This window comes from Onychomys torridus, chromosome 2 (assembly GCF_903995425.1).
Source record: "Onychomys torridus chromosome 2, mOncTor1.1, whole genome shotgun sequence".
NCBI classification, from domain to species: domain Eukaryota; kingdom Metazoa; phylum Chordata; class Mammalia; order Rodentia; family Cricetidae; genus Onychomys; species Onychomys torridus.
The window spans coordinates 13,740,576-13,763,921 of NC_050444.1; the positions used below are offsets into that span (position 1 = coordinate 13,740,576).

General features: G+C 40.3%; 1 protein-coding gene across 2 annotated transcripts in view; it reads left to right on the forward strand.

Annotated features, from left to right (window-relative positions):
- Rad54b (RAD54 homolog B) overlaps positions 1–23,346 on the forward strand; it is a 75,206-nt gene that overhangs the window by 41,909 nt on the left and 9,951 nt on the right. For both annotated transcript variants that reach the window (XM_036178200.1, XM_036178199.1), the window contains 7 exons: positions 1,556–1,750; positions 5,630–5,911; positions 10,647–10,809; positions 13,619–13,844; positions 15,468–15,675; positions 18,602–18,741; positions 23,056–23,346. In XM_036178200.1, coding sequence (XP_036034093.1) covers positions 1,556–1,750; positions 5,630–5,911; positions 10,647–10,809; positions 13,619–13,844; positions 15,468–15,675; positions 18,602–18,741; positions 23,056–23,346 — 1,505 coding nt within the window. The remainder of the gene's footprint in view (positions 1–1,555; positions 1,751–5,629; positions 5,912–10,646; positions 10,810–13,618; positions 13,845–15,467; positions 15,676–18,601; positions 18,742–23,055) is intronic.

A 23,346-nucleotide genomic window follows, 5' to 3' on the forward strand; every position in this document is an offset into this window, starting at 1 on the left:
AACTAAAAGCCCAGAGGAAAAAGGTAGATGGGATAATTTTAAGTTAAGAAAAGATGGCAGGAAACAAAGCCAAGCTAAGGCTGGGCATTTATAAAAAATAATAAGCCTCTGTGGATTTATTTGGGAGCTGAGTGGCGGGCCCCCCAAAAGAGCAAAAACAACCCACAAGAAAACATAACTTCATTTTCCACAATAACGAAGACATGGCTCTGAGGGTGGTGGCATGTGCACATAATTCCCACACTTGAGAGGCAGAGACAGGATCAGAAGTTGTAGGCCAGCTTCAGCTTATAGCAAGTTTGAGGCCAGCCTGGGCTGCATGAACCCTTGCTTCACTCCTTCCTCCAGCTCTCTCACTTCACCCCTACCAAAGATGGAATCCATGTATGTGTTCACCCACAGATGAATGTATAAAGATGTGTTGTCTCACAATAGAACAGCCTTTACAGGCAGGAAATCCTGTCATTTATGGCCACAGGGGTAAACAGGGAGGGCATTATGCATTACTGTATGATTTCACTTATGCAGTATCTGCAAATGTTGGGATAGAGGCAGAGCATGGTAGCCCCCAGGGGATGGGGTGGGAGGGAGATGGGAGAGATGTCAGCCAAGACACAGTGTTTAAGTTGCACAACATAATATGTGTAAGTTTTGTCAGTTAAAAATAAATGATGGAAAAATATAACTTTAATTTCATAAAACTTTGCAAGCTTATATTTTCCTCGGCTTGTCATGTTAATTAAATCAGTCATTAAAACATAATTTTATATATTTCTCCATGACTAGGTGTTGGAATAATAGCTTTAATTTCTAGGGTTCCAAAGATTTCATGGTGACATGTTACTCTATTTCAATTGAATTTATATGGTTTATGGATGACAAAACATTACATTCATTATATTCATGATAATGTTTGCACCCAATATTTGGATCTTTCCATTTCTAAAGTGCTAAAATGACCATGTCAAATATTGAAAAAAAACTTTTTTTTTTACATTCATTTACATACATTCTCTCTCTCTCTTTCTTTCTTTATTTCTGGAGCTGAGGACCGAACCCAGGGCCTTGCACTTGCTAGGCAAGTGCTCTACCACTGAGCTATATCCCCATCTCCTCATTATTTCTGTGTGTGTGTTGGAGGCATTTGTGATTGGAGATCAGATGGCATTGTGGGAGAGCAGATTCTCTCCTTCTGCCATGTAGGTTCCTGGGACCAAATTCAGATTGTCAAGCTTGGCTAGAAGTGTCTTTACTCACTGAGCCATCTCACTGACCTGCACATACTCTTATATTCTTTCTTATTACACTCTCATTTTCTTAAGCATATGGTTATTACTTTCATAGACAGAATCTCATGTAGCCCACGTTGCTTTACTAGGGAGCAGAGGATGACCTTGAACTGATCATCTTGCCTCTATCTCCAGCAATCTGGGATTACTGGTAGAATATACTTCCATATCTTGCTGTGCCTATTTACTTTTGTTTGAATGACCTTGATACTTAAATATTAAAGTCATCTTCAATAATCATGTTTTAAATTTATTTTTTATTTCAGTTAATTCAGCCACTGAAGAAACCATAGAGTCCAAGGCACAAGAAGAGGAACCTAGTAGCTTGCTTAAATATTTCAGTGTTGTTTGGTGTAAAGCTTCAAAGAAAAAACACAAAAAATGGGAAGGTGATGCTATTCTTATTGTAAAAGGAAGGTCCTTCACATTGAAAGATTTGGAAGGCAAAGACATTGGAAGAGGTATTGTGGTATATTACCTGTCTTTATGATTTAGTCTAAAATTAGTATATATTTGTGGCTGTTCATTGAAACAGAGTTTGGGCTTTATAAAGGGACAGATTGGGATGTTATTTAATTGAATTTTGTGCCTCAACTGTGATGATACATAATGTTTTTCATAATAGTGAACCCAATACTCTTATGAGCTATGCTAGCTTAATTGGGCAAATTCTGGCCTAATATTTAATTTTCTCTGAGAGGAGCCAATAAGCCACAGTTGTCTTGGTTCTCTTCTGAGATTAGGCAGTTGGTTGTGGTCCCCCTAGCCCCCGACATTCAGTGACTGGAACTGTAAAGAGCTGCCACTCTTAGAAGTTTATTGCTCTTCAGTTTCAGTACCACTCACTAAACGTTTGAACTGCAGACTAAGGAGCTAAGGTTAGGCCTGGCTAGATGCATACAGCTGAACAGAGTACACCATTGCTCTGTTGCACAGCACTTCCTGAGGAACTTGTCCTGATACAGAGCAGTCTGCAGGTTCAGAATGCTTCACACTGGATATCTGTATTATCCTGTATTGTTGAGTTTTGAGTTTGGCCAAATTAGAAAATCTGTTGTATGTATTCATTCACTCACTTAAATTATAATTTATAGTTTATAGGTTTGTTTTTCATCTTATATGCCAGCTACTATGTTGGAGTAAAGATTCAGAGATGAATATATAGCTATATATATAATAGCCGAGTAACCTTTATGTATATTTTATAGCTTAGTAAGGAGAGGGCAATGTAATTGACAAATAGGAGGTGGTAAGGTAAGTCTCAGTGAGAATTCTTGCCAGCTGCAAGAAATTAAGGAACTACTTAAACAGCCTAGGAAACCAGGGCATGCTTCAAAGGAGATACCATTGAAAATCTGAAGGTTTTGCAAGTATTTGGTCCTATTTTCTAAAAGATGACACTTTTAATATTAATTATAATAATCTTTTAAAGTTTTACTTCACCTTTAATTATGTGTATGTGTGTTTTTCTGTATGTGGGTATGAGTTAATTCTCCTTAGACCTGGAGTTACAGGAGGCTGTGAGCTGCCCAAGGCCGGTGCTCTGCAGGGGCAGGAAGTGCTCTTGACTGCTGAGCCTCTCTGATACCCTGTATGTGGTACACACATTTCAGTCCCAGTGCCTGGCTGCTGATGACAATTGTATGGCCGCCCTGGGCTTCTTTTTTTCTTGTTTCTTTTTATTATTGATTTATTTTGCATTCTGATTGCAGATTCCCCTCTCTCACCTTCTCTTCTCTCCCCTCCCCCAATCCAGTCCTGTAGTTGGAGAGCTTCTCTCCAGGTTCCACCAGCCCCCGCGGTCCCACAACCCACATATAAAATAATCATACAGACACTTATATTATTTAAACTGCTTGGATATTAGCTCAGGCCTACCATTGTCTAGCTCTACTCTTATATTTAGCCCATTTCTGTTAGTCTATACTTTGCTACGTGGCTTGTGGCTTACTGGTGTCTTTACATGTTGCTTCTCATGGCGGTGGCTGGCAGTGTCTCCTCCTAGCCTTCCTGTTCCCAGCCTTCTCCTCTTCCTTGTCCCGCCTACCCTATACTTCCTGCCTGGCTACTAGCCAATCAGCACTTTATTTATACAGAGTGATATCCACAGCACAGTCCTCCTCTATTTTTGTTCAGAAACGGGCGGGTCTCCCTTGGGTATCAACAAAGCATCAGCCTGGGCTTCTTATTGAGACCCTTTCTCAAAAACAAAGACAAAAAACAAGCCAAACCAACCAACCCAATCCAAAAAAACTCTAAACCACTTGCAGTATGCACAATTCCTTTTCCTTGTAGTGGAGTAATAACTATGCATTTAATAGTTTAATACAATTGATAGGGGTCAAAAATCTCATTTATCTGATTAATGACCTCATTTTTAAGCAGACACATCTGTGTTATTCAGCACCTTACACATGGAAAAAAATTGTCCATTGATTTATTAATAATTTGAACAAACACTTACTTTTTTTTTTTTTTTTTTTGGTGAGACTGGGTTTTCTGGCTGTCCTAGAATGTATATCAAATCAGCCTAACTGCCCGCCTTCTGAGTGCTGGGATTAAAGGTGCACCACCACCACCTGGCCAAATACTTCCTTAATTATTTCTTTATAAGATTTTTATTTATTTATTATGTATACAATGTTCTGCCTTCATGTATCCCTGCAGGCCAAAAGAGGGCACCAGATCTCATTGTAGTTGGTTGTGAGCCACCATGTGTTTGCTAGGAACTGAACTCAGGACCTCAGAAAGAGCAGCCAGTGTTCTTAACTTCTGAGCCATGTCTCCAGCCCTGCTTTCTTTTTTATTATTCAGAGATAGAACTTGGAATGGGATATCTCCAGCCACTTGCCACAGCTGCCTTTTAACTGAGCTCTCTTGTGAGGACAGTACAGTACTAGTTGTGGGAGGGTTCATTGTTGCTCACATTTCCAGCTCTTCCTTTATAGAAATGGAAATGTCATGCTGTGTCTGTACACAGCATAGGAGAGTCCGTGTAGCTTGCTGAACTTTTTTCTTAGCTGCTTTTTTCCTCTAGTGCAAAGATGGCAAAAAAACAAAAACAAAAACAAAAAAACCCAAAACAAAATAACTATAGACTTCAATAGAGTGTATTTTTCAATAATTAAAAAGTATTGCTTTCTCTAATAAGAAGTGCCAGTGTAGTGCTTTTATATTTCAGTATCTCCAAAATATAGTGAATTTATATAGCTGTGTTAATTTCTTAAATACTTCCTTTAAAAACCTGTTTATCCATTCATTTATTGTGGGTATGTGTATGTCAGAGAAAGAGACAGAGAGAGAGAAAGAAAGAGAAAGAGAACGAGCATGCACAATGGTGTATAAATGGAGGGAGGTAAGAAGTCAACTTTTGGGAGTTGATGTTCTCTGGGTTAGCTTGCCCAAGTGCTTTCATGCAGTTCTCCTGTTCCAAATCTCCCATCTGACCATAAGAATGCTGGGAAATGATCTGGAGAGGGTGTTTATTGGTTGAGAGTACGTATTGCTTTTCTCTTAGACCTGAGTTCAGTTTCCAGCACCCATGTGAGGTAGCACTCATCTAAATGTTGTTTGTTTTTGCTCTTTTTTTGGGGAGCCTACCATCCAGCTCCCAAATAAATCATATAGAGACAAATTCTTACTTAAGCATGCCTGGCCTTAGCTTGGCTTATTTCTTGCCAGTTTTCCTCAACTTAAATTATCCATCTACCTTTTGCCTCTGGGCTTTTCCCATTCTCCTACTTCTGTTAATCTTACTGTTACTCTGTGGCTTGCTGTGTAGTTGGGTCGCTGGCTCCTGGAGTCCTCCTCCTTTTCTGGATCCTAGATCTTCTTCCAGATTTCTCCTTCTCTATATTCTCTCTGCCTGCCAGCCCCATCTGTCCTTTCTCCTACCTTGCTATTAGACGTTCAGCTCTTTATTAGACCATCAGGTGTTTTAGACAGACACAGTAACACAGCTTCACAGAGTTAAACATATGCAACATAAACAAAAGTAACACATCTTAAAATAATATTCTACAACAAATAAATGATAACTAAAACTTTCACGAAGTGCTGAGAGTATAGACACCACTGCATTTTTACAAAGCACACCTGGTTTTCATGTGGTTGTGAGAATTGAACTTGAGCCATCAGGCTTGTTCACCGAGCAGTGGAGTTATCTCCTAGACCTTGTTTTTTCTTTTTTAGTCAGAATAATAAGTTATGTCTATGGCTAATGAGATATACAGTGTAATTTATATGCACATACAGTGTTTATTCTGTACTGTCATGGGAAGGTGACTATTTCTAAATTTTCTTAGAATGTCAGTTCAATTAATTTGTTTTCTTTCTTAAAGGTATTGGCTATAAATTCAAAGAGCTTGAAAACATCGAAGAGGGCCAAACACTGGTGATTGGTGGAAAAGAAATAGAAATCCTGGGTACAGTCTCTTCTGATGACTTCAACAGTGGCAAGTGTTTTCAGGGTGCACGTGGAAGCCCCGCTGTCTCGAGTTCTCAGGCTGCCAGGAAATGCTTTTCTAGCCCCTTCAAAAGTGTTTGTCAGTCAAGTCCTTCAAAGGAAAACAGACAGAATGCTTGGCAGAGCTGCAAACCACGCCATGATCCATGTGCGCCAAGTAAGATTTTAAAGACAGTTTGAACCTTCTCTTTCATTGTCCAAAGGTTTGTGACATGAGAATTGATGTTTAAATCTTGTTTTAGAATTTGCAAATGGTTGAGGTCAGGCCTGGACTATAGTGAGTTGAAAGCCAATCTGCACTATATATTGAGACCTGTCTCAAAACCTAAAACCAAATAAAACAAAAACAATTTCAGGTGAGGGACTGGAGAGATGGATCAGTGAGTAGAGTCACCTGCTGCCAAGTCTGATGACCTGAATTTGATCTTTGGGATCCACATGGTGGAAGGAGAGAGCCAACTCCCCCAAGTCGTCCTCTGCCTCATATCTATTCCATGGCATGCACACACTGGCACACATACATGTATAAAATTAAAAACAGTTTTGAGCTGGGTGGTAGTGGTGGCACACACCTTTAATCCCAGCACTCAGGAGGCAGAGGCAGGCTCTCTGTGAGTTCAAAGACAGCCTGGTCTTCAGAGTTGGTTCCAGGACAGCCAGGGTTGTTACACAGAGAAACCTTGTCTGGGAATGTGGGGAGAAAAGGAAAAGAATTTTGAAAATTGCAGGTATGTGTGAGACTCGCCCCCACCTTTCCCCCCAGGGTACTCTTGAGGAGTGGGGGATAAGAGATTTAGATAGAAGGAGAGAGGGAGAGAGACAGACATAAACACAGGATAGCCTAGGGAAGGCCTGGATCCTTATCTACCAGCCCCCTTCTGTCTCTTCTAAAGGGCTGTTTATAGGAATGCCAAGAGGTGGAGCAAAAGACCGCCCCCTTGCCAGATCAAAGCACATTGTACATCCAAGTGCAGACCCTTCCAAGCACCTGATAACTGCTCACATGGTCAGCTCACCCCCATATGCAGCCCTGATTGTAAAGCAAGCTCACATCTCACTAGGACACCTTTGTAGGTTCCCACATAGGTGAAGATTATAGTCAGATATACCCTTTGACATAAAGAGTAATGCTGAAATCAAATACTCTTGGGAGTTTTTTGCTAAAGTTAAATATCTTTGTAATCCCTGTGATATATGCTGATCTTGGCATTTGGTGTGCATCTGTAGGGATTTCCAGATCCTTCTTTCCCAGAAGGAAGCATTGAGCTATAGCTACAACAGGAGCAGTTTATTAGTAAACACTTCCAAGGAGGGAGGAACGCTACACAAAAGATGGACACTTTTATGTTCAGGTATCACAGGCCTTTTGGCTCATTTGCATACTTTGGGCGTCTGGGAATGCTCTATTGCATGTAGTTTACATTGAGCCATAGGTCATCATCTCATTTCTGGTGTCCTCTGTCCCTGTTCTAGTTGTTCTGTGCCTGGGGATTCCAGCTTTCTTTGCCAGGAGGTTATTTCACATGTTAATTTTGTAGTTTTGGGGTAGGTCCTTCCTGACCTCACTCTCTACCCTGTCCAGTCTCAGCTCCTCCTTGAGAGCTTTTTCTGAAGTATGAGGGTACAACTTATAGACACTTCTTGCTGTTGGGGAAGGTGTGTAGTCCCTTGCTATGAGAGACCACAGAATTCTCTCTGTTCACCCATTGATTGGAGAAGAATCCTGTGGTAGAAATTGGCTGGGGTCCCAACATTACAAGTTATCTAGAGTTGCTGTGTCCTCAATGATACAAAACAACAGAGGGTCCAGCCTTCTTCAGGTCAGAGAGACTGGGAACGAGATGCAGAGTCAGCGAGAAGAATGGACTTCTTTGCTGAGGGATAGAAGCCTCTATTTTTATTCTTTCTGCCTTGTTCTACTCTGTTCTTCTACCCTGATGTTTCCCTGCTTCTTTCTCCTTCTTGATGACGTCTTCTCTCACTTCTTCCTGATGTCTTCCTTCTCTGATTATTTTTTTTCCTTACAGCTTATATACCCCCAAAAATATTTCTGGCAATATAAAAATGACAGTGTGGTTACATCTATTTTTTTAAGTGAATGATTACAATGAATACAAGTAAAAAAAACATGTTTCCCATTTCTCTGACATGATTAGACATTTTATGTATTACAGATGAAAAACAAATTATCCCCACATACAGTTAAACATTTGTCTTTTAGACATCAAAGAGCAGGAGCCTTTTAGCCGTAACAGTTTACGTAAGCAGTAGTTTTATAATGCCAGAAAAACAGGTTACTAGTTTCACTTTTCATATTCTAGAGTCCTGTCCAATTATCTTAACTGGCCATCTCATTCTTTGTTTCTTAGTTACATGAAGTCAATTGTTTAAAGTTTTGTTTTAGCTATGATGCATACAGAAACCCGTAAACACATTTCCCAATATCAAAAAGTATTTGAGCTAACTTCATTGTTAACCTAAACCACAGTCTATCTTCAAGAGAAACTCATAAGTCCTATTTGCATGACACTTTTTTGTTCTTATTTTCTACCCTCTGAAGCCTGGCTTTATCAGGGGTGGGGGCAACACTATCTCCTACCTTTACCTATATTAGTTTTTCCACTAAACTAACCTCTATCATAATCCCTTACATTTGTTAAAAATCCTTAATCAACAAAATTCTATTTACACTAACACTGTTATTGTATAAAATCATTGCTTCAGTTAAATAGTACAGCTTAAGAGGAAATCATCTTAATAATAATCCACAGTTAAAAATGCCCAGTAGAACAGGATATTTCCAAGAGAGAATCACACTACATTAGGCAGTGGGGATCTGCCCACACCCTTCACACCATGCTGTTGTAGAATATTATTTTAAGATGTGTTACTTTTGTTTATGCTGTGGACCATTTTTTAATGATGCAAAGATATGTCGCATTATTTTATGTTGCATTTGTTTAACTCTGTGAAACTGTGTTACTGTGCCTGTCTAAAACACCTGATTGGCCTAATAAAGAGATGAATGGCCAATAGTGAGGCAGGAGAAAGATAGGTGGGGCTGGCAGGCAGAGAGAATAAAGAGGAAGAGAAATCTGGGAAGGAAGAATCAGAGAACGAGAAGAGAAGGAGGAGGTAGAGAGGAGGACATAGGGGCAAGCCACCCAGCTACACAGCAAGCCATGGCGTAAGAAGTAGAGAAAGATATATAGGTTAAAGATAAAAGCTCAGAGGCGAAAGGTAGATGGGATAATTTAAGTTAAGAAAAGTGGCTAGAAATAAGCTAAACTAATACTGGGCATTCATAAATAAGAATAAGCCTCCGTGCATTTATCTGGGAGCTGGGTAGCAGGCCCCTAAAGAGCAAAGAGCCAAAAGAGTTAAAAAAACAAAACAAAAGAAAGAAAGAAAAAACACTATGCCAGATACCAGAGAAAAATGGCACAGGCAAACATGTAAAGGCTGAGCAGTAGCAAAGACATTCTGCAGCCGAAGCTCTCTAGGCCTTGCCTATCAGAGATTTACCTATTAAATGCCTTGCTTTCTGGTGGCCCAAACTCCTGAAGTAGAGGTGCCACCTGCTGCTTTTCTGTCATGGCCACCAGCACAAAACCAGCATTTCTTTGTGAGCATTAGGCCGTGTGTTAACTAGTTTCATGTCAACTTGACACAGCTAGAGTTATCTGAAAGAGGGACCCACAATTGAGAAAATGCCTCTGTAAGACTGGCCTGTGGGCAAGCGTTAGTGCATTTTTAATGTTTTAATTAGTGATTGATGTGAAAGTGCTACCCCTGGGCTGCTGCTTCTGTGTGCTATGAGAAATCAGGCTGAACAATCCATGGTGAACAAGCCAGTTAGCAGTGTTCCTTGGAGGCCTCTTCATCTGTTCCTGCCTCCAGACTTCTGCCCTTAGTTCCTGCCCTGGCTTCCTTCAGTGATGGACTTATAAGCTGTAAGGTAAAATAAACCCTTTCCTCCCAAGGTTGCTTTTGGTCATGGTGTGTATCACAACAGTGTTTCTGTTATGTCTAGGACCATCAGTTCCTGTAATACAGCGTCATTATGATTTAACCTTTGAGTTTAGGAGAGAGCGTTCTCAGGCTATACAAGAAAGTATACACTGATGACTATATACTGATAATGTGGCAAAACAAAGAGCTGTTTTAAGAGGGGCTCTGGGGAGATGGAGTGAATGGATCATTGCTAACTGGACAGAGCTGTGTCCATGACTATACCACATGCAGTGGGTGTTTACTCAGTGACTAGAATCTATTCTTGCTCCCTTGCTCAGCTCTTTATTCCTCTCTTTTTCTTTCTTGTTTATTTTTGGATTGAATTAAGTTTTAACCATGTTGTTAACATGCAAACATACTCTAAAACCAGTTTTGATGGATTAATTATCTTTAGATTTATCGATTGTCAGTCATCTTGTTATGTTTGATTTTATCTTTGGAGGGATATTTCAGTAATCCTTTAAATTGTGTTACCTTATTTCTAAAGAATTAGATTACCATTTGATAGTTAATTCATGCTGCTTTGGAAAAGCTCATGAATTTGACATTCATGAATGTAATAGTTAACTTCAAGCAAATAATGACAGTTAAATCAATAGGAAATTTGTCATTCTTTCTCACTTCTGATTAATGTTAATAGAAGTGATGGTCTCTGTCAGTGTGTACAGGCCTTAAGATAAAGAAACCTTTATGTTGAGCTTGGGAAGTCTCTGCCTCTAGAGTGCTAGGATTATAGGTGTGTGTCCATCCCTAGTACACACACACACACACACACACATGGCCACAAACGATGGCAGACTGTTCTGGTATAGAAGTAATGGGAATGAGATAATGTTGCTGAAAGGGATATTGCCTTTATACTTTATACTTATTTTAAGATTCCCTGGTTATGCCGCCGCCGAACAAGAATCACCAGTTGCTGTTCAATAAGAACTGCTTTCCTCTTGTGGATGTGGTGGTAGACCCTCATCTTGTACATCACCTCCGATCACATCAGAGAGAGGGAATCATCTTCCTCTATGAGTGTGTGATGGGAATGAGGTAGGAAACAAATGATAACAATTAGGTGTTTTGAGAAGAATCTGATAGAATGAATTTCAAGTCTTCACCATAAATGTTAGCTAGTGGGAAAAGCAATTTGTACTAAATATGTACATTTTTTTCACAGTGGTTCTTGGTGGAAGCCATGTGCTAGATGTCCTGCTGAGAAGTAGGCATTCAGGAGCAAGGACCTTAAGTAGGCGCCCTCCCCCCATTATTTATTAGTCTTTTATAAGTATTATTTCATTTGTTCCTCACAAAAACCCTGAAAGTTAGGTAGGGAAAGTACCAGGTTCACTTTGTGGACAATGCTAAGAATAGAGAGATTTGCTTTCCCAATTCAATGGCTAGTAAGAGGCAGCATTAGATAGGGAGTACGAATGGTCAGCTTTAGGTGGAAAGCTTTTTTCTTTAAACTATGTGGCTTCTAAGATGTACCTATAATATAAATGTATGTACATGAGCTGGGCTGTGGTGGTGCACACATTTAATCCCAGCACTCAGGAAGCAGAGGCAGGTAGGTCTCTGAGTTTGTGGCCAGGCTGGTCTACAGAGTGAGTTCCAGGACAGCCAGGGCTATATAGAGAAATCTTGTCTCGAAAAACTCAAACAAACAAACAAACAAACAAACAATGTGTGTTTATAGATGTGTATACACACACTCACATATAAACTTTTTTATGCTGGAGATTAAATCCAAGGCTTTGTACATACTTTTCTTACCTCACCAAGTTTTTAACCCTCTCTTTTACAATGAACCAACTTCTTATAGGCTTCAACAAAAGATCCATTTCCAAACTTATTCATGCTAAGTTTATGCTTCTCTAGTCACAAAGACATGTGGTTACAAAAAGTGTGTTTGTTGGAAAGCACCATTTCTTTGGCTTAAATCTCACAGGAGCACAAGCAAACTGAAGGATGTTAATGGCTGAGGAAGCTGAAGAGAACTCAGGAAGGAATGTGACGAAGTGCGCTGGTGTATCTTAGCTCCTTTCAGATCTTCTTCTGTGAGGAGGTTCAGTCCTGAGCCGACTGAAAGTGACGCCTGAGGCTCTTCAAGAGGATCTACCTCTTTCTTTCTTTTTTTTCATTTTTCTTTATTAAGAAATTTCTACTCACTCCAGTGCTATCCACAGACCCACCTCCTCCCTCCTCCCAACCCAAACCCTCTTTCCCAAGACACACTGCATCCCCACATCCCCCAAATCGAGGTCTCCCATGGGGAGTCAGCAGAGCCCAGTGCACTGAGCCGAGGCAGGTCCAAGCCCTTTCCCATTGCACCAAGGCTGTGCAAGGTGTCACAGCACAGGCACTGGATTCCAGAAGCCTGCCCATAGACCAGGGATAGATCCCAATTTAAAGATTTATTTATTTATTATGCATATAGTATTCTGCCTGCATGTATCCTTGCAGGCCAGAAGAGGGCACCAGATCCCATTACAAGTGGTTGTGAGCCACCATGTGGTTGCTGGGAATTGAACTCAGGACCTCTGGACCTCTGGAAGAGCAGTTGGTGCTCTTAACCACTGAGCCATCTCTCCAGCCTAAGAGGATCTAACTGTTGATGAGTTTATTGATCCCCTTTGTGTGTGTTCGTGTGTGTGTGTGTGTGTGTGTGTGTGTGTGTGTGTGCGTGCGCGCGCGCGCGCGCACACTCAAATGCTCATGTATATGGACTGGGGTCAATTTCAGATATCCTTTCATCTACCTTGTGTTTTGAGATATGGTCTATTGTTGATCTGGACTTGCCAATTTGGCAGACTGGCCAGTGGGGCCCTGGGGATCTGCCTATCTCTGCTTCCACTGCTCTGGGATTGCAAGTGTGTCCCCCCCCCCCCCCCCAATGCCTGGCTCTTTAGATGGGCTGTGAGGTGGTGGAGTTTAGGTCTTCATTTGTGCTGCAGGTGGGACTGTCTCTCACCTTGCTTACTAGTCCGTATTTCTAATAGAATACAATTTAACAAACTGTATTTATTTTTTCATATTTTCAGTAATATTCTTAATTCCACTGGACATAGTAACTTTTTTTTTCTTCGAGACAGGGTTTCTCTGTGTAGCTTTGTGCCTTTCCTGGATCTCGCTTTGTAGACCAGGCTGGCCTAGAACTCACAGAGATCCACCTGGCTCTGCCTCCCGAGTGCTGGGATTAAAGGTATGCACCATCACCGCTGGCTCTATAGTAACTTTTAAATATTGTGTAGCTATCTAAGAGCTTAAAATATAAAGCAGTATAAAATGTGTGATTTGAAAAATACTCCTATGACTTTTCATTTTAAGTTATGTTAATTGTAAGATGTCAGACCTTTACCTAAGGTATTTTGGTTGAGAATTCCATTGTCTGCCTGCCAGAGAGTTATAAGTTCTTATTGTAGAATTTATTTGTTCTTATTGTAGAATTTATTTATTTTCAACAATTTCAACTCAGATCTTGCTGACTAAAGTTTCAATATGTTTTGAATTGTTTTGATATCTAATACTGAAATTGATTAAAAATTATCCAAATGTTAATGATGAGAATTATTATTGCAATGTAGTATAAAATTGGAATTCATTTCTAGTATTCAACAATTTATAGATGACAGTAATGGAGGGTTCATATTCAGGTCCTTAATTTCAGATCATGTTTTGGTAATTGGTGCACAATACATAATGGTTATAATTGAAAAAATAGTGACAGGTCACAATCGCTAGATGAAACAAACACTAAACTGATCTGTAGGGTCACTATTACCAGCTTCCTTTCTTTATGATATCAGGGCATGAAATATTTTCTCATTGTGATTCACAAAAGTATCCTTATTTCTAACAGAGCCAATGGCAGATGTGGTGCTATTCTTGCTGATGAAATGGGTTTAGGGAAAACATTGCAATGTATCGCGCTCATCTGGACCCTACAGTGTCAGGGACCTTATGGAGCCAGGCCAGTAATAAAAAAGACACTTATTGTCACTCCTGGAAGTTTGGTGAATAATTGGAGGAAAGAATTTCAGAAATGGCTGGGAAGTGAAAGGATCAAGATATTCACTGTTGATCAGGTAAGGGATTTTTAAAGGATTAAGCCCTAGCCATTCTGAAAATATCCAGTTTTTTAAGTCAGTAATTCAATTTTTAGCTTTTTGAGTGTGTACAATCTACATGCCCCTTGCACAGAAATGGAGTTTTGACCTGTTTTGTTTTCAAGTTGTTATGGCATGGTTACCTTTGGTTCCACAGAGTCATATGTTCAGGTCCTGACTCTCAGTGTGGAAGTGCTCATTTTCTTACAGTATGCTATGTAATCTCATGAGTTGGAAATGCAGCTGGACACATGTCTGTAATCCCAAAACTTTGAAGGCTCAGAAGGAGGATCCAGAATTTGACGCCAGCCTGAGCTATATAATGAGACCCCAGCCTACACGAACACACACATACACATACACACACACACACACACACACACACACACTATTCATATGTTTTTACATCATAGTTTAGCCTAGTTTACATTAAAAGTGCTTAAAACACTTAGCTTGTAGCTTGAAAAAGTCAGATTTTGTATTTGGGCAGGTGTCAAAAGGGCACTGAGCTGGATTACTGATGACTGTGGAGTTTCTTAGAAGAGTTACTAATGACTTGGGCATAGAGACAGGGGCAACAGCATGACTAGAGAGTTCAGACCCCAGCACAGAGAGACAGTATGGCAGTATCTCTGAAGAGACTCAAAAGGCCAAGTCTTTTGAGGATGGGGGGCAATATGGACACACAGGCAGGAGGCGGGGCTGGGGTGGGGAACAGTATGGACAGCCCTTTGGTGTAGACTCAGTGTATACTTCCCAACTGAGATGCCATGGCAGTGGCAAGGCTGCTAGCTCTAGGTTCATAGACAGTAGGTGTTGGTCAGTATCCAGGAGGGGAGGCCTGAGCAGAGGCTGCCTGCTAGCTCTGTATACAGTCAATCCCCACCTTACAAAATCCATTTTATAATAAAATGTTGAATATTTCATTTGTTTTATTGAGTAGTACTGAGAAAACAAAAGTTTCTTGAATATCTTTTTTTTCACCATTTCAAATGAAAATGTCATAACTATTGGAAGTCATCCAGGAGCGTGTGCTTTTAGGAGATGGGGCCTTTGGGAGTTGATTAAGATTAGATAAGGTCATAAGGATAGAGCCCTAGGATACACTGGACCCAAAGGAAGATAGATCAGATCTTCCTCTCTCTACCATGTGAGCCAGAAGACTTTCCCAGTGAAGCCAAGGAGACAGGGAAGGCTTTTCATGGTAGCAGTCAAGGTCTTCCTGGGCAGGCTGGTCCAGTTGATACTGTCCGATACTGTTAAGTTAGTATCAGCTATGTGGGGCTTTGTTGGAACCAAAGAGGCCGGCCCTGTTGCTCATGGGTAGTTTTGGTTCTTTGACTTAAGTGTTCACTAGTCAGGCCCCTTGTTCGTGTAGGGGAGAAAAACCTAGGAGAGCTCAGAAGGAAGGAATAAGAACAAAATGACTTAGCTGAGTCAGTGGCTGAGACTGCCTCTTGTTCACAATCTTGACATAGCCCAGCGGGGCCCAGACAGGAAGAGCTAATGGATTCTGTCTTAGGTTACTGATTGACAAAAATATGTTGCTTAGATTTGATTTCATAGTTTATGGTTTATCAAATATTATTTTTCTCTCTTCAGGACCATAAAGTTGAGGAATTCATCAAGTCTACATTTTATTCGGTTCTTATCATCAGTTATGAAATGTTACTTCGTTCCTTAGATCAAATTAAGACTATAAAGTTTGACCTTCTGATCTGTGATGAGGGGCATCGTTTGAAGAACAGTAGCATTAAGACAACTGCAGCCCTCTTGAGCCTTCCTTGTGAGAAGAGAGTAATTCTGACTGGTTGGTAGTCACTCTGGGGAAGACACAGTGGGATTTTTGCCTAATGAGCCTTTACAGTTTGTAATCTGATGCTTGACATAAAAAGAACTAGTGGTGGTGGGGGAATTCATGTGAAAAAACCTACGTTAATTGATTCTGAATCTTCAATCCCTGTGCAGTTTTCTGTAGCCTTGTTTCTGGGCCCCTGAGGAATAAGTTTAGTGGTAGCATAGTAAAGAATGTAGGTGATGGGGCTGGACTGTGCTTGGCTTCTCAGTCTGGCGGTGCAGCTATGCAACTTGAGAAAGTGAGTTAACGTCTCAGTACTTGGATTTCCTTGTCTGTGAAACGGATGTGATGACATCCATGTCATAGGGTTGTGAGGGCCAGAGGAGTGGATGCATGTAATTGGGACTTCCTGTCACGTGGTAAACTTTTCAAGTACCTTTCAGCTATTTTTCTGTGTGTGCTGCATATGTATGGCTTAGTGCTGGCCAAAGATTCCGGCCTAGACTGTCTGGAAAGGTGGGTAGATCACATGTAATACAAGAACCCTGTTCTGTCTGCTGCTTTTTAGCTTAAGCCCTAACTTAGAGTCTGTGAAGTCTGAGTTTCTCAACATAACTTTCCTCTCATACTTTATCTTGATATGTTACCATTCCTAAGTTTTTTATTCTGGCAAGAGAAGGAAGAAAGTTTTATTCATTTCTAATAATACTTACCAATTTCTCCATTTGCTACTCAAGATTCCATTCCCTATCATTTTACACTTAAAATTTTTATGTACATGTATGTGTATATCTCTGTGAATTTGTGCTGTGTATGCATGTACATGTACATGGAAGCCAGAAGAGGATGTCAGATGCCCTGGAACTGGAGTTTCTGTTGGCTGTAAGCTGCCATATGGATGCTGGGGACTGAATCCAGTTCCTCTAAAGAGCAGAAAATGCTTTTAAACTCTGAGTCATCCCTCTGCCTCCCCGTTCCCTACTGGATTGAGTGCTTCTGGCATGAATTGTGGGCATGATCTCTGTGTGATCTTGTCTTTTGTTTTTTCTTTATGCTTGTCAGAGCCCTTCTGTGAAGTTATAATGGGAAGAGAGAAGGATTATGAACAGCTACTTGTTTCTTTTTCTAAGTCTTCTTACAAATAGAAGTATATCCCAAAGCAACAGAGAAGGGCTAACTCTGCCTTCCTTTCTTAGCAAGTTGGGGTAACACACCTTTAAACAATTTAGTTTTTTGACTTCTTTGTGAAGTAGGAATATATTAGCCATTACTAGTGGAGATATTTAAAACTGTGCTTTAAAGGTGACTAAGCTGGGGTGATACTGGACACTTGTGATACAAGTATTCAGAAGATAGTTGGGAGGATGGCCCCTGAATTCGAGGCCAGCCTTCTCTACATATTGATTTGTAGGTCAACCAGAGTTATATATTGAGAGTGTCTCAAAAGCAAAAACAAAACAAAACAGTTTTGAGCCAAGTGTGGTGGTGTACTCCTGGACCTGAAGCAGCTTAGGAGAAAGAGACAGGATGACTGATCACAAGTTCAAGGACAGCTTAGTGACCCTGACAAGTTTAATGGTCTTCAAATTTAAAGTTTTATTTATTGAGACAGTATTACTATATAGCATTGGCTGGCCTGGAACTCATAGACCTAACTGTGCTTTGAAACTGTAGGTACCAAAGGCACGTGCTATCTCATTTAGCTCTGTTTTAAAATTACATGTTATTTATCTATTTGTTTGTCTCTGTTATTTATCTGTCTCTCTGCCAATTTGTGGTGCTAGGGGCTGAAACTAGGATTTAAAAAATTTTTTCTTTTTTTGCTTTTTAATTTTTTAAAATTAAAAAATTCTTTTCTCACACAATATATCCTGATTATAGTTTCCCCTCCCTCTACTCCTTCCAGTTCCTCCCTACCTCCCCTGTAGATCCCCTCCATTTCTGTCTCTCATTAGAAAAAAACAGGCTTCTAAGAGAGAACAACCAAACATGACAAAATAAAATATAACATGAAGCAAAAAATATAGTATCAAAATTGGACATGGCAGCCTAACAGGAAGAGAAGAGTCCCAAGAACAGGCACAAGAGTCAGAGACTCAAGTTGTTCTCACACTCGAGTCCCATAAAAATACTAAGCTAATTAATAAGCTATAAGATATACACAGAATACCTGGTGCAGACCCATGTAATCCTGGTGCTACTTCTTCAGTCTCTGTGTGCTCATATGTACTTTGCTTAGATGATTCAGGGGGCCTTGATGAGGAAGCTCTTTGCAACTGAGCTGGATCTTTGAACCAATTCTTTGCTCTTAGATGACAGAGCAGTTTGCTCTACATGTGATGTTTCTCCTTCTATGAAAGTACAAGTTTTCATATGAACATGTACAGTGTTACATATGTGATACTCAGTTATCCATAGGGGGAGAAATTTGGATTTTTGTTTTCTGCTATTTTCTAGCTCATTGTTATGGAAAGCATTCAATTGGTGTTGACTAGAAAGCGGTCAGGATAAGTAATCGTTATGTTTGTCTGTTAGGGTTGTCATGATAAAAATGCCACAGGCTTTGTGGTTTAACCAACACTTTCCCCGGGGTTGTCAAGACTAGCAGCCCAATGCTTAGGTATTTTATGTAGGTTGATTGCTCTGACCCTCAGCCAAAGCAGCAGGTGATGAACTGGTGTAAGCATCCTGTTCAAGTCTACTCAAGAGAGGAGGTGGGTTCAAAACATGAGCAGCCAGACTCCAGAGCCTGCCCCCAGAGACTTTGCTAAACCAGATGTAAAAATTCACATGATTATTGATTTAAGCTTTGATTTGGCTGCTCTTCTTTAGTTTTAGGGTGTTTGCTTATACTTACCGCTCTTAGGGAAGAAGGCCCAAATTTCTAGAGACCGGTGATTATAAAACAATTTAACCCCGTCACTTTTTATCTCCTTAGGTACACCAGTTCAGAACGATTTGCAAGAGTTTTTTGCATTAGTTGATTTTGTTAATCCAGGAGTCTTAGGCTCTTTGTCGTCTTACAGGAAAATATATGAAGAGCCCATCATTATGTCAAGAGAACCTTCTTCTTCCAAGGTATAATTTACTTTAATGACTTTTTTTTTTTGAGCTGAGGATCGAACCCAGGGCCTTGTGCTTGCTAGGCAAGCCCTCTACCACTGAGCTAAATCCCCAACCCACTTTATTGACTTTTTCTTAAAGAGCAGTATGCCTGGAAGAATCATAATTTTGGTATTCACTTATATACTGTATTTTATTAAATCTAAGATACTACCAGTAATAATCGATTACAATGTGCTATGTATTACTAAAGAGAACACAACTAAAATTGTAAAGAAAACATTGATTGTTAAAAAGTATCCTAGGCACTGAGGCAGGATTTCTGGAATCTAGGGCAGTCTGGGCTACAAAGTATGACTCTATTTAACACACACACATACACACACACACACACACACACACACACACACACACACACACACACATACACATAAGCTGTGACAGACATGGTGGCGCAGGCCTTTAATCCCAGCACTCGGGAGGCAGAGGCAGGCGGATCTCTGTGAGTTTGAGGTCAGCCTGGGCTAAATAGTGATTCCAGGATAGCTAGAGCTACATTGTGAGATCTTATCTCCAAAAACTACACCCCCAATTCCTCCCCCAGTCCTCCCAAACAACACACAAAATCAAATCTACTTTATTATTTGTTTGTTTTTGGTGAACAGTCTCCTGTAGCTCAAGCTGACTTTGAACTGATCCACCCATTTCCCCAGTACAGGGATTGTAAGTATGTGCCACCAAACACAGTTTTATTAGGTGCTAAGTGCTCCAACCTAGGGATTCTTGTTTGCCAGGCAAGCAGTCTAAAAACAGATCAGCATCCCCAGTGCCACATCTGTTCTAGAGAAGTTCAATTATAAAGGTAATCTGTCAACATATATTTTATTAAGCATTTTATACAAATCAAAACAAATAATGGCTTATGTGAATATTTGCATGGAAAATGTTTTGGTATATTATATAAAAATAGTGTTAGTCACTTATTGACCTAATAGGTTGGTTTTTAAGATAGGGTTTCATTATGTAGGTCAGGCCAGCCTGGAATTCACTGTCTAGACTAGATTGTCCTTCAACTCACAGAGATCCATCTGCTGTGTCTGTTAATGCTGGGGTGATGAAAAGCAGGCACACCACACCCAGCCCAATATAACACATGTTTAAAATACTGTAAGTGGATCAAAGGTTAAGAGCTTTACACTGTAGGAATACAAAGATGAGCCGGAATGAATGGTAACTTCTTTGTATGAAGCTTCATTCCAGTACCTTGAAATTTTCCTATATGTGTGGTCAGAGGACACTTTCAGGAGTTCTTTTCTTCCATCGAGTGGATTATAGGTTCCTGGGATTATACTCAACAGTCAAAAGTCTTTACCTATTGAGCTATCTTTCCAGGTCAACAGTAGTTGTTTTTGGTTGATTAAACTTTAGATTTCTTATAATTCTGTATAGAACTATAGTTTCTATATTTTCTTCAAAAGCTTTATTGTATTTGTAATAAAAATTAAACTCTTAAAATATAGTGGGAATATTTATATATGTAAAGTTTTGTATACTCAAAAGATTCTATAGAGAACTTAAGCATGTATTTTATTAATATTATATTTTGACTTAAAATATGCATTTATGTAATGAACAGTATATAATGCCTTTGAAAGTGTCAACAGTGTCCTATGCTAGTAAATTAAAAATTTTTTCTTCTTTCAGAATTTCATATCTGCATACAATGTATTTCATTCATATTCACTACACACCATTGCCCTGTCAATTCCTTGTGGATTGATAGCCCCATGTCCTTTTCTTTTTTTAAACAACCAGCTGAATCCAGTAGTTCAGCCTTTATAGGTACAAGTGTAGGTCACACAACTGGGACTTGGGTTCCCCTCCCCCAAACCATGCTGTATTATTGTCTGGTTGAGCATGGACAGGCAACCACAGCTGCTGTGAGTTCATGAATGAAGAGTAGGCAACCACAGCTGTTATGAGTTCATGAATAAATTGGTCCTGTCATGCCCAGAAGACACTTTTGCTCTTCTTTCTCCCATCTCTAGCTTACAGTCTTGTCTCCCTGGTCTTTTGAGATGTTCCCTGAGCCTTGGAAGGAGGAAAATTTGCTGATGATTTTAGAGATGTGCATCATTTCAACTGTCATATGAAAGCTATTTTTAGAATAGAGTTTCCAGAGATTGTGGTCAATTAAATGATTATACCAAACGTTTGATTGGGGTGGGGGGTAGTTAATACTAAGAATGTTTGAAAAGACTATATGAAAACCTATCATTATATGATATTTATATATTTATTATATTCTATATTACACACAGTGAACTTAGTTGGAGTTCTAAACAGGGATAAAACTCCCTCTCATAAGCCATAGATTGCCTAAAAAAGGCTAGTATCAGGTGTGAGATGCCTCTCCATGAGTTGTTGGTCAGGGATATCTGGAAATTCCTCCCAAATATAGGGGGATTTTTACCATCAGAACTTGATGGTAAGACCCTATGCCTAGGGTAAGACCACACACTGGTCACAGCACATGGAGAAATCAAGTTGACCTGACCAGGAAGCTTCCTTCTGCTAGGTAGCTTTTCTAGTACTGGAGGTGCTGTGCAGGCTTCTGGGGGAGAAAAAGAATCAAAAGTCTTACTTTGTTGTGAGCCCTGTGAGCCACAATAACAACTGGTGTGGCAGGATCTCATGGAGGCAGTAGTAGCATAGACTTGTTTGCTGATTGTTTTTCAGGCCTGCTCCACAGGGGGAAATACATGCCTGATATTGTAAATCAGGCCAAGAGCCTCTCTTTGGGGAGCTCATAGGCCCCAGTGGTAAATCTACTACTATATTCTGCTTAAATGGACATAGTATCTATCTAACTTTCTTCTATCCTTATCTTTATCCCCATAGATTAGTGCAGCTCCCAGACCTCATCAGAGAAGTTTATTTGTGCAGTAGATGGTAATTAACAAACTCACAACTGGTGAGAGTTCAAAGAATAAGTATCTGTGGAGTGCTTAGTCACAATGGGACATTTATGTCACACCCCTCCCTGCAAGGTTCAAGAACTGTTGAGAGACTAGGAAGATTGTGAGAACCTGAGGCCACAGCAGCCTTGGTTTCTGTACAAGATCAAGCCAGTCAACATTCCATTATGGAGGGGCCCAGGAGCCCTGACCCCTAGCTGAGGAGCTAATGACAGTTGATAGCTTCTGGGAGAGGGAGAGTCCATTTTCTTTAAGGATGTGGTCCCTGGCAGGTCCACCATGCTCCAGTGGACGGCCATACCAATGAGTATGTGGGTAGTAAAACTGCAGTTGGTGGGTGACTTAGTTACTGCTCTATTGCTGTGAAGAGACCATGACTAAGGCAACTCTATAAAAGAAGCCATTTTATTGGGGGCTGCCTTACAGTTTCAGAGGCTTAGTCCACTGCCATTGTCAGGGGGCATGGCATCAGACGTGACAGTCATGGTGCTGGAGGAGCTGAGAGCTACATCCTGATCCACAGGCAGAGAGAGAGAGAGAGAGAGAGAGAGAGAGAGAGAGAGAGAGAGAGACAGAGAGAGACAGAGAGGGACAGAGAGAGACAGAGACAGAGAGGAACAGAGACAGAGAGACAGACAGATGTGGGCTTTTGAAACCTCAAAACTGAACCTGTGACCATTTCCTCCAAGGCCACATGTCCTAATCCTTCTAATCCTTTCAAATAGTGCCACTCACTGCTGACCAAGCATTTAAATACATGAGCCTTTGGGAGCCATTCTTATTCAAATCACCAAAGTGGTTTATAAAAAAAGTTCAAGAAGTTGGGAGGTGTGGCAAGTTGGGATTCAACTGGGAGGAGATGGAAGGAGGAGTAGAGAGAGAATATGATAAAAATACATTCTGTGTATATGTGAAAGTCTCAAAGAATTAGTAATAAGCATATTTTTTTAAATGATCATGATTCGTTTTGCTTTGGTTTCCTCCAGTGCTAGGAATTAAACCTAGGGCCCTGAACATACTCTACTATTGAGTTAGACTGTCCACATCCTTGTATTTCATTTCTACTGTTGAGAAAGGTCTTGTGTGGCTTGGTAGTGGTATACACAGTAATCTCAGTGTCCTAGAGGTTGAGGCAGGAAGAGTGAACTCAAGAGCAGCCTGTGCTATGAGTTTCAGGCTAATCTGAGTTGTGTAGTGGACTTTGTCTCAAAAGACACCCCTCTGTTCCCCTGAAATCTGATAGAAATAATCAATGATGGTTTATCAGTATATACTATCTAATGTACATTTTAACCATAACGACAGGTACTTTTGTACATACCACTTTTTAAGTCTACTTTTTTTTCCACAGGAAGAAAAAGAGTTAGGAGAGAGAAGAGCAGCTGAACTCGCTTGCCTCACTGGACTCTTTATCCTTAGAAGAACTCAGGAAGTCATCAATAAATACCTTCCACCCAAGATAGAGAATGTCATCTTTTGCCGACCAGGAGCACTGCAGATTGAGCTTTACCAGAAGCTGCTGAGTTCTCAGTCCGTCAGGTTTTGTCTTCAAGGACTATTGGAAAATAGCACTCATCTCATCTGCATAGGAGCCCTAAAGAAACTGTGTAACCACCCTTGTCTTTTGTTCAGCTCTGTGAAG